Source organism: Rhipicephalus sanguineus, chromosome 1 (genome assembly GCF_013339695.2).
Source record: "Rhipicephalus sanguineus isolate Rsan-2018 chromosome 1, BIME_Rsan_1.4, whole genome shotgun sequence".
NCBI lineage: Eukaryota > Metazoa > Arthropoda > Arachnida > Ixodida > Ixodidae > Rhipicephalus > Rhipicephalus sanguineus.
In genome coordinates, this window is record NC_051176.1 from 215,026,493 (window position 1) to 215,041,476 (window position 14,984).

Sequence of the window (14,984 nt, forward strand, 5' to 3'; positions counted from 1 at the left end):
TTTACGTAAGACATACGGTTCGTGTGTGTACGCCCACCGCAGCACTGTTCGTTTAGTTGTTCAAGATACAAAACGGCAAGGTTAACAGCCCAATATGACGGCACCGAAACCCATCCTTAAGATAGTTTATACTGTCACGTACAAATGTGCTGGTTCATGCCACTGCTCTCCATGAAATTGCGTGATGAGGCAACAAACGCTGCTTAAATATCCCTACTGCAACAAATTATATGCCTTGAAGCGCATAATTCATTTAACAAAGCCAACCGGCTTCTGAAACAGTTGGGTTATTTGTTTGATTTGACGATCATCGTTAATGACTGCTTCTTTTTTTTTAGCCTTGCGCTGTATACGGTATTTAGGTGTGCATGGGTACCACAGGGAAGGAAACCTTTGCTAGAAGTTCCATCACGTTCTCTCAGCCCAATGTCTTGTTTGAAATGCTCGCGATCTTTTCCCATAAGTAAACAAAAAAGGTGGATGGCCTCCCTCTGTGCAATGACGTTTTCCCACTCTTTCATGTATACGCAATCGGCGCTATGGAACGTCATCCTATAAGTATTTATCCTATGCAGGCGATGGCACCGTAGGCGATGGACCTGAGGTTCCCCGCGGCGGGTGCCTCGTCGCCGCTGGGCGCACCCCCGACGGCAGCTGGCCTACTGCGCTCGCTGGAGCGGCGGCCGGGCCCCAGCGCTCTGCACGGTGGTCCCCCGCCGGCTGAACCGGCGGCGCCAGACGAGTCCGAGGACCGGCGCAGCTCGCCGCAAATCGCGGCCAGCGGCTTCTGCTTTCTGGCGGCGCTCTGCTGCTCGGCGGGCGGTTTCTGGGCGTCGGCGGCCGCAACGCGCCTCCTGGGCGTCGTCTTCCTGGTGGTGGGAGCAGCCTCGGTTCTCGCCGCCATCCTGTTCGTGCCGGCCGGCCGCGACGGCAAGCTGCCCGTGCATCGTCGTGCACTGCCGCTTCTGCTAGCGCTGGTGCTGTGGGCGGTAGCCGCCTGGATCATATTCCTGGTGGCACAGAGCAGCGTTCACGGCAAGGGCGTGCTGGCCGCCGTGGCCGCTTTCCTGCTGCTCTTCTCGTTCGTGCTGCTACGCGTCGTTTGTCGCCGCTGCCGGCACGGCCGGCGGCCGCTTAAGGACGCCGAGGACGCGGTGCAGCTCGAGGACTTTCATCACGTGAACACGCAGGTGCGAGACACGCTGCGATTTGGCCAGTTGCGCGCCGACCCGGCCTTCGGTCCGGTGGCCGCCGAAAGTCGACCCCCCGTGGTGCCCACGGCGCCGCCGGAGACGCCGCCGCAAGCGTCGGCCAGTTTCTCCACGTTCGTGCGCGAGCCGCCTTCGGCGCCCGCGGAGCCGCCGCCTTACGACGGCTTCCCGCCGGACGGCAGCCGCTGCCGGACCCCGCCGCCGCCCTACTCAACGCTCGTCTAGGGCGCGCCCAATAAGAACATGGACCTGCGTGCGCCCAGCGTGTGTATGTGCGTGCACTGACTGGGCCCGAGCGGGAAGGGCCGCCGCCTGCCCCAGTTAGCACGCAACGCCCGAGGCGTACCCGATCCACGCCGGCACAGCAGGCTTCGGTCGTTCCGCAAATGCACACGGCACGCGTGCCTTTAAACGGGCTTCGCAAACGAGTTGTATGAGAGAGAAGAAAACCTTTTGCTCTCTATACCTGCCGAGTGAACGCCGTCAACACGACAGGGGCTTTCTGCTGAAAGGTTCGTCGCACCACAAGCGAACAGTGTAGGAACGTTAAACTGGATGTCAATCCTCCCAGTTGTCTAAAGTAACATCCGAGGCATCTTTTTTTATGCTACAGACGATGTGCGTTGAAGAAAGCAGAAAGTCGGTTATACTAATACGTGACTGATTCGTAGCAGCCATACAGTAGAGTACACGTCGACAAGGCGTTTACAAAAGGCCGACGACGAACGAGCAAGCGTCACGTAGAGAGAAACTGCAAATAAAACACGGGCTGACGTCGAGCACTGCCCCTAAATTCTGAGACACCAGCTCAATACATGGTTAGTCACTCATGTCTCGAAAGTGACCCATTTTTTTCTTCAGGTGTTGTTGTTTTCCTCTTTTTCCATACAATATTTATTGACAGCAGTACATTTATTACTGCAGTCCTTGTCGTAGTGTTAGCGTTTTACATTTGTTTTGCGTATGTTCCTTTCCGAGCGGATGTGATCTCATAAAAAAAAAGAAGAAAAGCAGCTCTTCGAATCGCGCCCAGGCCTACATTGGTCATGTCCTCCATCTCAGTCTTCCTTCATCCATTTATTTATTTATTTATTTATTTATTTATTTATTTATTTATTTATTTATTTATTTATTTATTTATTTATTTATTGTCCATTCCCTTCACTTTAGTTTGTCATCCTCGTCACGAACGGCTGCGCCCTATCTTCCTGTACATGTTGCTTCTCCACATATATAGGAAGCATGCAACAAAGCACTCTTCGCGGGAAGGTCCGAAAATAATTGAGTGGGAGTCCAGTAACTCTTCAGACACTGCACTCCGTCGCACACTCATGCAGCGTAGTGAAAGCTACCAGGCGTGCTGAAGCACTCATAAGTTCGCAGCATAATTTAGTTCCGTATTTGACAGCGCGGGGCAGGCTGTACTCAATGAATATCGGCAGCTTCTAAGTAGGCGAGAAGCGACCGCAGGTTTCCGCTAAACACGGGGCACCCGTCCCATGCCCCTCGACCCCTGTGTCGTATCCAAGTGCAAAAGAGCATTGGCCAAAGTGGGAGCGGACTCACGTGTGCATGCTTGCCTTTAAAAAGCATCGCACGGCCGTAGTTTCGAAGCGCTGCACGGGCGTAGTGAGACGGAGTGTGTGTGTTCCGCCACTTAGGGCAGGAAGCGGACGCGTAGCGTGCGTCGATGGAAGAAAAACGGGGACCGGACGCGGTCCAAGCACTTAAGTTGTCGCGTACCTGAATAAGCACTTCCTAGAGTATGCAACGGAAATTCCTGAAGTAAGCTGGCTCAGGTCTTCGCTGAGAGCGCGTGACCGTAAGACTCCTTTCATTATCGCATCGCTTTCTGCTTTCAGTCACACTGGCTCCTCAATAGCATCACCACCACTTTGCTTTCTGACTCTGTTCTCATTACTTTTCCTACGTTTCTCTTTACGTAAGCGACAGGCCCTGGCATGAGCGGGCAGGCTGATTTTCTGTGCATGATCAGAACTGTTCCCTCACCTCCACCGCACACACTCCTTATCTTCTGTTCTTTCCTGTTGGCTGACGGCCGTAACTTGTAGAGTACTTTCGCCCCACCGAGCATCTCAATACGTACCCCTGAAGTTTTCGTACAGACTCGACTCTGAAAATGCAGACATTCCTCTCTACAGTGTATAAAAATCAATAATAAGAAATAATTGGTTTTTGAACTGGTGTTGCGATATATTTTTCTCACCTGCTATACATTGTCCGCGCGCCAGTGCAGCACGTGGATATATCGCAGAGCATCAGTCTATACGTGTCCCCCCACAGACATGTACATACATACATACATACATACATACATACATACATACATACATACATACATACATACATACATACATACATACATACATACATACATACATCACATACATACATACATACATACATACATACATACATACATACATAACACTACATACATGCATGCATGCATGCATGCCTGCATACATACATACATACATACATACATACATACATACATACATACATACATACATACATACATACATACATACATACATACATACATACATACATACATACATACATACATAAACACGCAACCTATTTTTTAGTTATTACTGTAAACTGTCGCCATATCAACAGCGATTGAACAATGGGAGTATTCAAAAGCAACATTGCTCCCACCGTGTGTAACGATTTGAAATATCTGTCAGTCAGGTAGAGGTCGTCACTGCAAACTCTCCAACGCCGATCTCACGGACACAACAAAACAACTAGGACAATGACGACGAAACGTCTTCAAATGCTTTTCCACGCACTTCGCACTCCGCAGAAATAAAACCCGTACCTACTTCATAGGATTTCATTGAGATACGTCAGTAAACACTTTCGACGAAGAAAAAATACGCGTGCAACTTAGTTCTCTACAGTACATTGGTCGTCGCAGGTTCCTAGGGTTATCAAGTTGACAATCATACGTAAACCACTCCCAGAGCACATTACACTGTCAAAGAAAGAGATAAAAACAAGTGACAGAAAAAGAGGTTAAACAAAGGACATCTACGGTTGGCTGCACTGTGCTGTGGCAAAGAAAAACGAGTAAGAAAGATTTAAAAAAACAAGCAGTATAAAACTGTCTGTGAGGACAATATCGCACAATCTGTCACAAGTGTCACATGGTCATTCACGATGTCATTGTCGTAAGCATCACACAGTGCATAGTCAAGGTTTGTAGAAACACCCGGTTTCTCCGCGTAACGCAAGAGCGGCTCGTGCATAACGTACGTATAGGCCAGGGGTCGGCAACCTTTTCAGGCTGAGGGCCGAGTTGCATGAAGCCGACACGGCGGGGGCCGCACGGCGCAGCGGGAGGTGGTGCTTTGTAGGCATGCACAGAGATAAAATTCCGCGAACTGACAATAATGTACAAAACTCTGGAGCAGAAATCATAATTATTTTCAGCACGCATGTTACAGGGTTACAATTTACAAACGTCGGTTACAAGAAAAAAAAAAGCTATTTCAATGCGACTTTTGGTGCTGAACATTCTTAGCCAACTCGCAAATATCTACATCAAGGTTGCTCACCGAGAGACGCAGAAATTCGGGGTGGTGTTAAGCGGTTAGTCGGGAACGCAAGTTTGATTTGATGAACTTCATTCTAGAGAAAGTCTGTTCGCAGACGTATGTACTGCCGAACATTGTTATCATGGCTGCTGCTAGTTTCTTCAAACTCGAAAACTTTGAGTCTGTGAGGCTAGCGTAAAATTGCACAGTGTCTTTCACATCAAATGCCTCTTCGAGCCTATCGTCCGTGTGCAGATCAGCCAGTTCGAGCCAGATTGGTAGATATTCCCACCATAAAAGGATTCTGAAAGAATCGGGTGCTACTCGAATGTTTTTGAAAATCATAGAACCCGAATTCTAACTCCCTCTTTAAATCCCGTAATATCCGACAGATTTTTTTTCTGTGGGAAGTGGTGTGCTCGTATCTACCCCCACAACTTTTGCAGCAAGGGAGCTGACAAAGATTAGACTCACTCGCCTGCTGTTGGAAAAGGTTTAATTCGCAACCCACCAGCGCACAATCACGACGACGAGAAAGACGAACACACACCACCGCGCTGAACTTACAACAATTTTATTAGAAGAATATTTCTTACATATACGTAAGAAATATATGTAAGAAATTTACATATATGTAAGAAATATATATCCAAGCAACCACATCATTGCGCATATGTCACAAGATAAACGCTCATGCATCAACTTCTAAACCTTAAATCGAAGAAATCACAGTTCTTTACCAGATAAAACTACTAACATGCTCCTCGTCCTTGTTGCACCAATGTTAGACCAACAAGCCCAAGTTTTCAATATTTTTGAAAATGTTGAGTTTCAGCTGAGAAGCATCTGCGAGCACGCCAGACACGAGTTTCCCTTGGATAAAGGTCCTTCCCTGACCTAGTACTTCCGCAAAGAATCTTTCCTTCCCCCTTTTTTGGACCTGTGCAAAGAAAGGAAGTGAAGACATTATCTGGCTAAGTGTCAATATGGGCGACAATGCCAAGTGGACGCGATCTTTCTTTGTTCCTATCTAACCCAATTTGAGATCAAAACTGCCATGTCGGCTTTCCGATAGAAACTGACAAGGGGAGGCGGGCAGGGGTTGCTCTGACGTTGTGCCGGGGGTCGCATAATACTGCCCCGTTGCCGTCCCCTGGTATAGTCCATCGGCCAATAATCGCTTTCTGTGAGCGCACGGGCGCTTGTCACGCTGGTCCAGTGCGGATGCGAGCGCTGTTCTTTACTGATTGATTTACTGATAAAGTTGGCTATCGGCCATTACAATCATAAAGGGCTGCGCAGTTCAATATGCTGCTCCGAGCTATAGACAAGCTAGAAGAGGGCAGTCACGTCGTGACAGGAGGGACGGAAGACGAAGTTGTTAATTAGGGCCCAAAGTATGGAGGCGCGTGCACTAGTAATTACGTATGACTTCCATTCATAGAATGTCAGGTGACGCACAAGTGCGCGAAGTATTTTCGCTGCGCTGTCTGTCGAAAGAGGCATGACAACACATCACGGCTATGCCGGACAGCTCCGCCTGCTTGAATATTTCCATGTTTCCGCACCACTAGGCAGTCGCTGAAATATTTCCTTGCGTCCTTCATGAATTTCTATGATCCGATCTCCGCGACCAGCTACTTATGTCCGTGACACAATGTGGAGAGTAAACACTGGAGAGTTAGAATCTTAGGAGACTGACCATGAATTTGGTGGCTCATCGCTAACGAAATTAAAAACCGCACGAAGGGTTACAATTTCAGCATCTGTCATCGACGTTACACGATACACTTTGAGTTGTATTTTGACAGATCTGGCTGGAATCACCACGACCACAACTGGACTTGCAGGTATCATTGAGTAATTGGTGTAAACATGTAGGTGGTCATTGCGCACTTCATGTAAAAGTAATAATGGGGTCTCTGCCAATCCTAAACGCACTTAGTCGAAACGGCCCTGTGGTGTCCGGAACAGCTGCACCACTGCGCGCGTGTGCCGGGTCACTTCCACGGCTTGAAAGGCTTGACAGGTTTTTGATCAGCTTTGGTGATGAGCCTCTGCGTCGTTCTGATGCCGGAATGGCTTGACCCGTGCTGCGACTCAAATATTGGCTGCCAAAATTGGTGGGGTATGAACGGGCGAGGAGCTGCTAGCTGTGTGTCGCGCGTGACCCATCTTATATGAGGAAGAGGCGCTTCCGCAAGCTGGAGAGACGAGCAGTGCGACGTCACTGGCAGTGTCCCGCCCCCAAGTCCCGCCTTCGGAGCAGGCGCTGGCTGGCAAGAATGTTCCGCCGGCGCGATCTCTGCATAAGGGATATTTAGAGTTACTGTATATGCTACCTAAAGGTAGCATATACAGTAACTCTAGGGGTATTCAGACGGGGGACCAATTCTCGGGGGATAAAGGCGGAGCCTAGTGACGTCAGCTCGCGAGGAGAAGTCTCCACAAGTTCCCCCCACTCACACGGACGAGGCGAACGGAGGGGGAAACCAGTGTTACTGGACTACTCTGGTGGCTTGCACCACCCGTTTGACGAGCTGCTGACGACGAGCTGCAGACAACCATGCAGCTGCAGACTGTACACCCGCTGCCGCTCTCTGCAGGAGCAAGTGCAACAATGTGGCCAAACAAGAGCCCGAAATTCCGCCATATCCCCCACCGCCGGGGGATTGTTTTTGTCCTTACGGGGAAAAGGTCCCGTCTCCCCGAGGAGGCGCGGGGGGATCACGCCCACTCGCTAATCCGTGACGTCGCGGTCACGTGATCCGCGATCCCCCCGTCTCCCCCGAGCATTTCTCCCCCGTCTGAATACCCCTATAGCAGCGCTCCGTGTGTCTGCGTTACTTCGATAGAGGTTTTTGCAAATTGCTATTTTATGAACTCACAGCTGTTAAAAGGAAAAGTCACTGCCTATAATGAACGATTCCGTTAGGTCAACATATGATTTGCTCATCGTGGATGACAGCCATAAAAAAAATCTTATGCTCTTCGAAAGCGAACGCTGTACATTTTCCCGACGACTGGTGTTTGGAGAAATATTAGCATGGCATGGATGTGAACGTACCCAATTTCCGTCGCGAAATCTTCACCGCAGTTTTAAACGACGTACAGCATTGGCGGCTACTGTGCGCGAGGTCACGGATTAGATTCTCACTCATGACGCAAAATTCTCATCGGAGATGAATGAAAAAAAAAAAATAATAAACGAAGGAAACATTCATTGGCGTGCGTTCGGTTGAGGTTAACAAATTCCCGTGAAAATTAAAGCGAAGTTTTCCCCTACGGCGTTCCTCATAATCCACTGAGCAGTTTTGAGATGTTAAACACAATAATTTAATTATAAATAACCTCTTGCGCGGTTACTTCGCTGTATCTGATGCCTACAACTTGTTTCCATACTTACTCCTCTCCTTTAGACTTTGTACACAAACTCGGAATGTCACTTCATAAATATCAAGCCGTAAAGATAAGCTAACTAGAATATGACAAACAAGAATCTACATTGCTTCCATTAACACATACATCTCCAATAAAAGACGATACGCATATGGTTCTGTGTATTCACCGTGGTAAACCGTACACGCATGTTCGGCAATGCTAAAACACGCTGGTAGCTCATGCGTAGTCTCACCTTTCAGCCCGGACATCATGCACGTTTTTTTTTTTTTGTGCACGCAGCACAAACACTGAGATGTACGCACTCGCAGATCATCGCGTGAAATAAAATGTCCAATCCTGATGTTCCGTCGACAACCGGTAACTGCAAATGGCCCTGTTAGACACAACGCGCGCCAATGTTTTCGCAAAAACAAGATGCATCGTTATTCACACAGCACACACCACACACAATATTATCAGTTTCAACGTCCGCAAAGGTGAACCGATATCGTCGCTGCCTTTCAACGCACACTACACGCCACAGTAAACGCGGCACATTTTCGAAGACGATGCCGCCGTTCCTCGCACAGACCACCACGTGGGTTCACTTCTCCAAGTTAAACGGCCAGCAGCGTGGCAAATGTTTCGTCACGCAGTCCACGACACATTTATACGTCCTTTGACACATACCACAAATAATCTTGGAACCGAGAGATGAAGGAAAAGGTTCAAAAGAAAAAAAAAAACGTGCGCCAAACACTGTGCGACTGTACAACGCTGAGCCGGCAGCGGGAGTGTTTTGCCAACCACCGCCGTTGCACGTGCGCCGAGAGGTCACGTGACCTGACGCACGGGGAGGAGTGACGTAGGCTGGTAGGGTCTATTCGCATTGGACACCTCCGTCCTTTCGACAGCGCACTCTCGCGAAGGTACCCGTCCGCACACATCACATCACTGAAACCGCAGCGGAGAATAAACGGTAGCATCGCTGCTCGCCCGCTGCACCCCAGTGCAGCAAAGTGTCCCGATCTTCGCTAGTCTTGCGCGTTCCAAAGTACCTACAAAACGACGCACATCGAGCAAAAGCCGCAGTAGTGTCGAATGACGTTCAGCATGCGCTTGAACGTGCCACGAGGTATGCGAGGGCACGTTGAAACGTGCCGTCGTACGCCTCGCGGCGGCTCTGTATTACTGGATGTTTCTCAGCTAGCTCGCCAAGGCGGCGCAGCTTGTACATTTTAGGCGCGCCACCTGGGCAGCGCTGGCTACCCATAGAATGGTGAAAAGGGGATGTGGTGAAAAGAAGATGATGGGTGAGGATGGAAAGGGAAGAGGAGGGAGAACGAGAAAGAGAGATAGAAAGAAAAGAAAGCGAGAAATATATAGAAGGAAATGGAAGAAAGAGTTAAAAAGATAGAAGGCAAGAGAAATATTACAGAGAGAGAGAGCAGAAAGAAAGACATAGAAATAAAGAGAAAAAGCTAAAGAAATGCAGACAGACGGCAAAGTATAGGAAGACAGAGAAAAAAAATAGACAGACAGAAAGAGATAGAAAGACAAAGACTAAAAAAAAACGATTTAAAAAAATAGAGAGCAAGCATAGCCATCTATATTACCGTATAGCAAAGGGTGGGAAAGACACAGGCGAGAGTGTAAAAGCCAAGCCAGGACCAGCCGAGTACCACCAGTTCTGCTGTGACCCCGCTTCTCGCGACTTAGTGCAAGCTTCGCGAATATTTGTTAGTTGATGAAGTAATTTCGTACTGAAATGCCGACGTGTTAGAGCGGTGAAAAAATGACAGTGCCTTACATTTAGTAGGCTTAAGTACCGTTAGCCACTGTCGACACCAATTTTGAGTGTTGTTTAAAGCCCTTCTGTCGATTAGTGACAATCATCAGCGAACATGCAGGTTTTGCAGGACACGTGCAATAGAAGATCATTCTGTATCAGAAATAGAGAGGGCCTAATACAGAGCCCTGACGAACGCCTAAATAACGAGGAAAGGTCGAGAAGTGTTATTATTGACGCACACCTCAATGCACAATGTTGCCTTACACCTCAATGCAAATAGGCGCTTTTCTTTTGCTTTTCTTTTTCGCGGCACCGTATCGTCAGTGGTTCTAGGAGCATGCAGCATTAAGTTCAGTGTAGTAATACAAAGATTTTAAATACGTTTTTAGAACAGGCTAGACGGTAAAATAAGGCCCAAGTTTGTAGCGATAAGAGGTCGTAGCTACGCGCAGGCATTCACAATTAGCCAACGAAAAGTGAGAAAGCGACGCGATTATGTGCACGTCACGTGGTCGATCGACGTCGGCGAAGGCGTTCGCTAGTCATTGTGTTGCACACGATCCACGCTGTCGACGTCTGTATCGGATACGTCCTAGATACCAGAGGCGCGTGTACGCTTCGTGTTCTGTGTCCGCAATTTCGAGCCCGCGCGTCACCTCTGCAGCGCTTTACTATCGCAGATGGGTCACCAAGCTAGCGATAGGCTACACTCTCAGCAAGAAAACGAGCCCGTGGCTCTCTTTGGTAAGCCCTGACTTGCCACGTATTTGACTCTCTTTGAAGGAGACCGGAACTCTCTTTGGAGATCACTACATTCTCGTCGGAGAGTCGCGGGTGTCAAAAGAGAGTTAGGGTGTCTCTTTAATCAGATACGTGACTCTGTTTAACACGTACTCTTTACTTTTCTTAGAGTTCGGTGATGTGAAAAAGCGAAGCACTGAAAACACCGTTATCCGTAGCCGGAGACCATTTTCAAGATTAATCGAAACGCAGCGTAGCGGACTTGCACTGGCGTTAACGGATATCGCCAAGTCAAGAAAACTAGCATTCTTACACTACAGGAAATATAGAGAACACCCCCCCCCCCCGCTTCTTAATCCTTCCCAGCAGTCACAGCCATGAGCATGTCTTAAGAATTTAACCAGTCCCATTGCAGCCTTTCACCCACATCCGTCCGATTCAGGCCGAGTCCCTGTCATTGTATCCCGAAGCGTGTCTTGATCCACTGTATCCTCTCGAAGGGATCCATCATGCAGGTTCCGCCAAAGTCGCCCAGGTGGCTGTTGTGCAGCAGCCACGACATGCCATGTCGCAAGTTGCTCAGCCTGCTCAGGTCATTCAACTGTGCGGAGTAGATTAACAGAAGAGAATGTGGCCGTAAGTGTGAGCACCATGATGCTACGAAATGGCCAACACAAATGGCAAATTAACTTCTGGGGCGTCCCGAGCCAAAATCGCAAGATAATTACGAGGCGGGCCCTATAGTCACGCACTAGTGAATTCCCTAACTAACTAACTAACACTCTAACTTTGGTGGTACTTCATATTCTTAGACGTGACCGAAATAGGTGTGCAATGATGGTCTTCGCAATTCTTTTTATTGCGATGCCCCCTATGGCATAATCCTTCGTGTATATGCTAAGCATGGCTGCACAGGGCCTATGATGTGAACGAATAGAGCGGTCTAGCCTATGCCTTAGCGCAAAGAAACACCAGGACGCAAAGAAGACACGAAGACCCAGCGCAGCATAAGCTATGCAGTACCAGCTATAGCCCACAAGTCGGTTTTATTAAGTCGGTTCTCGCGGTGTTCGCCGTCAACTATCCAACGATGGTTCGAGGAATGGATTGCAGCGACACCTGTGCTTAATCTTCGGAAATAACGCCTTTCTTATAGCTATTCTCATTGATTCCGGTCCGCTTGCTGTCGCGCGAAGAAATTCACACTAAGTTTTCACTATGTATTTCAATAGCATCCAGAAGTCGACGTATGTGCATATATTACTGTTTCGCGTATTCTTTGGTGGTTCTTTGTGTACTTATCGCCGTTTACAAATGTATAGCCTTAGTACTGCCTCCTGCTGGACATTCGCTTGTATATGTCGTCAAGATGCCTGGGCAGCTTTTATCTCAACCCCTGCATCTGAGTTGTAAGAAGGGAAAATAAAATTGAATTGAACTGAACTGAACCGAATAGTCGTGACTATGTACCGGAGGCCGGCCTACTGTACGAGATGAGAGCGCTCCGATTTCAAGGCCAAACATGCCCATAGGAGGCGTTATGAGCTGTCTCTATCACTAGAAGGGAAACAGCGATTGAACACTTTCGAAATGCGGGCCGTCGTTGCCGACAGTCAGAGCCTTGCCCTGGTGTTATCATTTAAACTGGTTATCATAACACTGGTGGCGGTAAACACGGCGACGCGACGCCAAAAGCATGCTGTGAAAGCACACCCAGCGCAAAAAACACACAACGGACGGTACACTAACGACGACAAGCGCTCCTCGTCGTTAGTGTACCGTGCGTTGTGTTTTCTGCGCTGCAATGTGCCATAATATGTACCAAAAAGCCCAACTCAACACTTTATTGCTGTGAAGCTTATACACGTTCTGGAAATGTGTGTGGTAGTGTGTGTGTGTGTCACTGCGTGCGTGGTGAAAAACATTCTGAGAGTTTGCAGGCCAAAAGGCCTTACATAGGGGGAGTCCTTATTCGGGACTCCGCGGACAACGCGCTACCCGCGCCCGTTGGACTAGCCCGTTGAGACTCCAGGCCTGAGCAATGAGTAGGGCTGCATCCATGCTCAGTAGGGGAAGGGTTAGGGGAATGGAAGGATTCAACTGACATGCCCAAACCATGTGTTATCGGAGACTTACGTGACGCCCATCAACTTTCGGGTCAAAATGTTTTACATTGCAGGCAAGTGTGGTCTGCAGGCGCCTTAAGGTTCGTCATAGGCTTTACTCAGGACCTTAGCACGGGAAAAGCCGATGCGTTCGCAATAGTGCCGAATTCTTTGAACGCAGAAGCGGTTTGCATTCTGAGCCGAAAAAGCCTGTCCATAAGCGCGCGGGCGGCCGCGTCCGCAGCCTCGTTACCTCGAAGGCCTGGTGGCCCGGAGTCCAAATGATGCGTTTAGGTGAGGGGTCGAATAAGTCGAGCTCCACGTAATGACGAAGTACAAGAACACGAAGGGCTCAGCGTATTTCGGTCTCGTTGCCTTTCATGATGTTTAGAGTACCAGTAAGTAACTCGATCAGTTTCATTGGAAGTTCATCGGTCAGGCACGGAAAAGCACCCATGCATCCTTCGGCCATTTGGCAAACGGAAAAACGCCCTGTGAATCGCGAAGTTCTTGCCGTCCGCCACGAAAGGTTATGGTAATGAGTGCAATGTGACATACACTCCTGTTGAGGTCGATGACCTCCTAAGACGTATAGATAACAAAACTCCAATCACTACAGCCAAATTGCAAGCTTGAATTGCAAAGCAGTAGGCTTTAGGAGATTCAGCTATTTTCGCAAATCCTGTGACTCGTAGAAAAGTTTCTGGCGGACCGTGTCTAAGCAGATGACCTCGCCTAAGGCAAAACTTCAGCCAATCGCGATATCGAATATATCATTAACGAAGCCAGTTCGCCTATAACCAAATCACGGACAAACGGACAGCTTCCGTGAATCCTGCCCCCAGATTATTTTACCCCCACGAGCGCGTTTAGAGCAAGCATGATCACCGCTCCAATTATCACATGTCGTCACAGCCAGCACAGGGGCTGCGGGTTTAGTCCAATCATAGTTCATGGCGAGCAAGCGATTAAGGACAGGCCGGGCGCTGTCGTGGTCGTGCGTCCCATCTGCACGCTAAACAAACGGCCAAACATTTTGTGCTGGCCTCGTACACGAGCGATGAAATGCTTTGAAGCGATTGCTCCTCCAGCTACAAACCCAGGAAACGATTTTGTGCACGCGTTTCGCCTTGAAGCTAAGCCAATGTCGATTCTTCCCTCTTCCTACTCTCGCGTGGGTCGTCATAGCAACGGACATGCGCAGTGTCGGTTTCTTCTCTCCCTCAATTCCTCTCCGTCGGTCGGCGAGAGCCGGCGTGCCGTAGCCGGCGAGCGCACGAGCCTCGAGGCCTCAACTGTTGTCACGAGTCTCCCCAAAGGCAGTACGGAAAGAAGTGTGAACAGCGTACTGCTGCTTGTCTCGCGGAACACTGCCGCGGCATGCTTTCCACGGTACTTCCTGCTATCATTCGACAAGCTTGGTTTAACCACATCCAACCACGCCATTTTTTGAGTCCGCATTCACCAAAATATCTAGAAGGGCACAAAGAGAAATACTATTTTTCTCGTATTAGTACATTACACTTTCGCAATACCAAGATCACCACGCTTGCCGCAGAAGACGCCTGCTAAGCGAGAAAACGAGCAAAAACAACATGCGGGTGGCGACCCCACCTTGAAATTTCCGCCTCAACGCCGTGACGTCATAGATTTTGAGGGCGTCTACCAGGCCTATGTAGTCCTACGTTCACATGAATTTGCTGAGCCAATGACGCGAAACGACGAAATATTCTCTTTCAATCCGTGACCTCACGCGCTTAGATATCGGCGCGACAAATAAAAGGAAATGCGACCTTCATTTTCTTTTATTAATATGAATATGACGGTGAAATTAACGGCAGCAGTGTTTTCCATGTGCGATTTATCCATCTAAACCGTCCTTGTATCCCTTTAGTGTCATTTGAAGCTCGAGCTGTTCACCAGAAAATATTTCAACCAATCCCGCAACGGGACATACACATATATAGCGAATGCGTCCTGCCATGCGAAACACCGCTGACCAACGAAAAGCCTGGTGTGTTCCGTCTTTTCTATACAGACGCAACGCGTCGACACGAACACCAAGCAGCATATACACGCTTTAAAATGTGGCGTCGCATCGAACAAAAACTCACCTTATTGGAAAAAGTGACTTCGTTATCCCACATAAACACTATGTCATTCTTTTCCAGGGCGCCAATAAATA

The 14,984-nt window shown here is 48.7% G+C and overlaps 2 protein-coding genes across 3 annotated transcripts in view; one reads left to right on the top strand and one right to left on the bottom strand.

The window, feature by feature from the left end:
• The window catches only part of LOC119371734 (uncharacterized), a 53,139-nt gene extending 49,727 nt beyond the window's left edge, over positions 1–3,412 (top strand). For both annotated transcript variants that reach the window (XM_037642199.1, XM_037642191.2), the window contains exon 2: positions 576–3,412. In XM_037642199.1, the coding sequence (XP_037498127.1) occupies positions 594–1,436 (843 nt within the window). In that variant the 5' untranslated portion in view covers positions 576–593 and the 3' untranslated portion in view covers positions 1,437–3,412. The remainder of the gene's footprint in view (positions 1–575) is intronic.
• The window catches only part of LOC119371725 (anamorsin homolog), a 265,406-nt gene that overhangs the window by 75,242 nt on the left and 175,180 nt on the right, over positions 1–14,984 (bottom strand). The window lies entirely within an intron of this gene.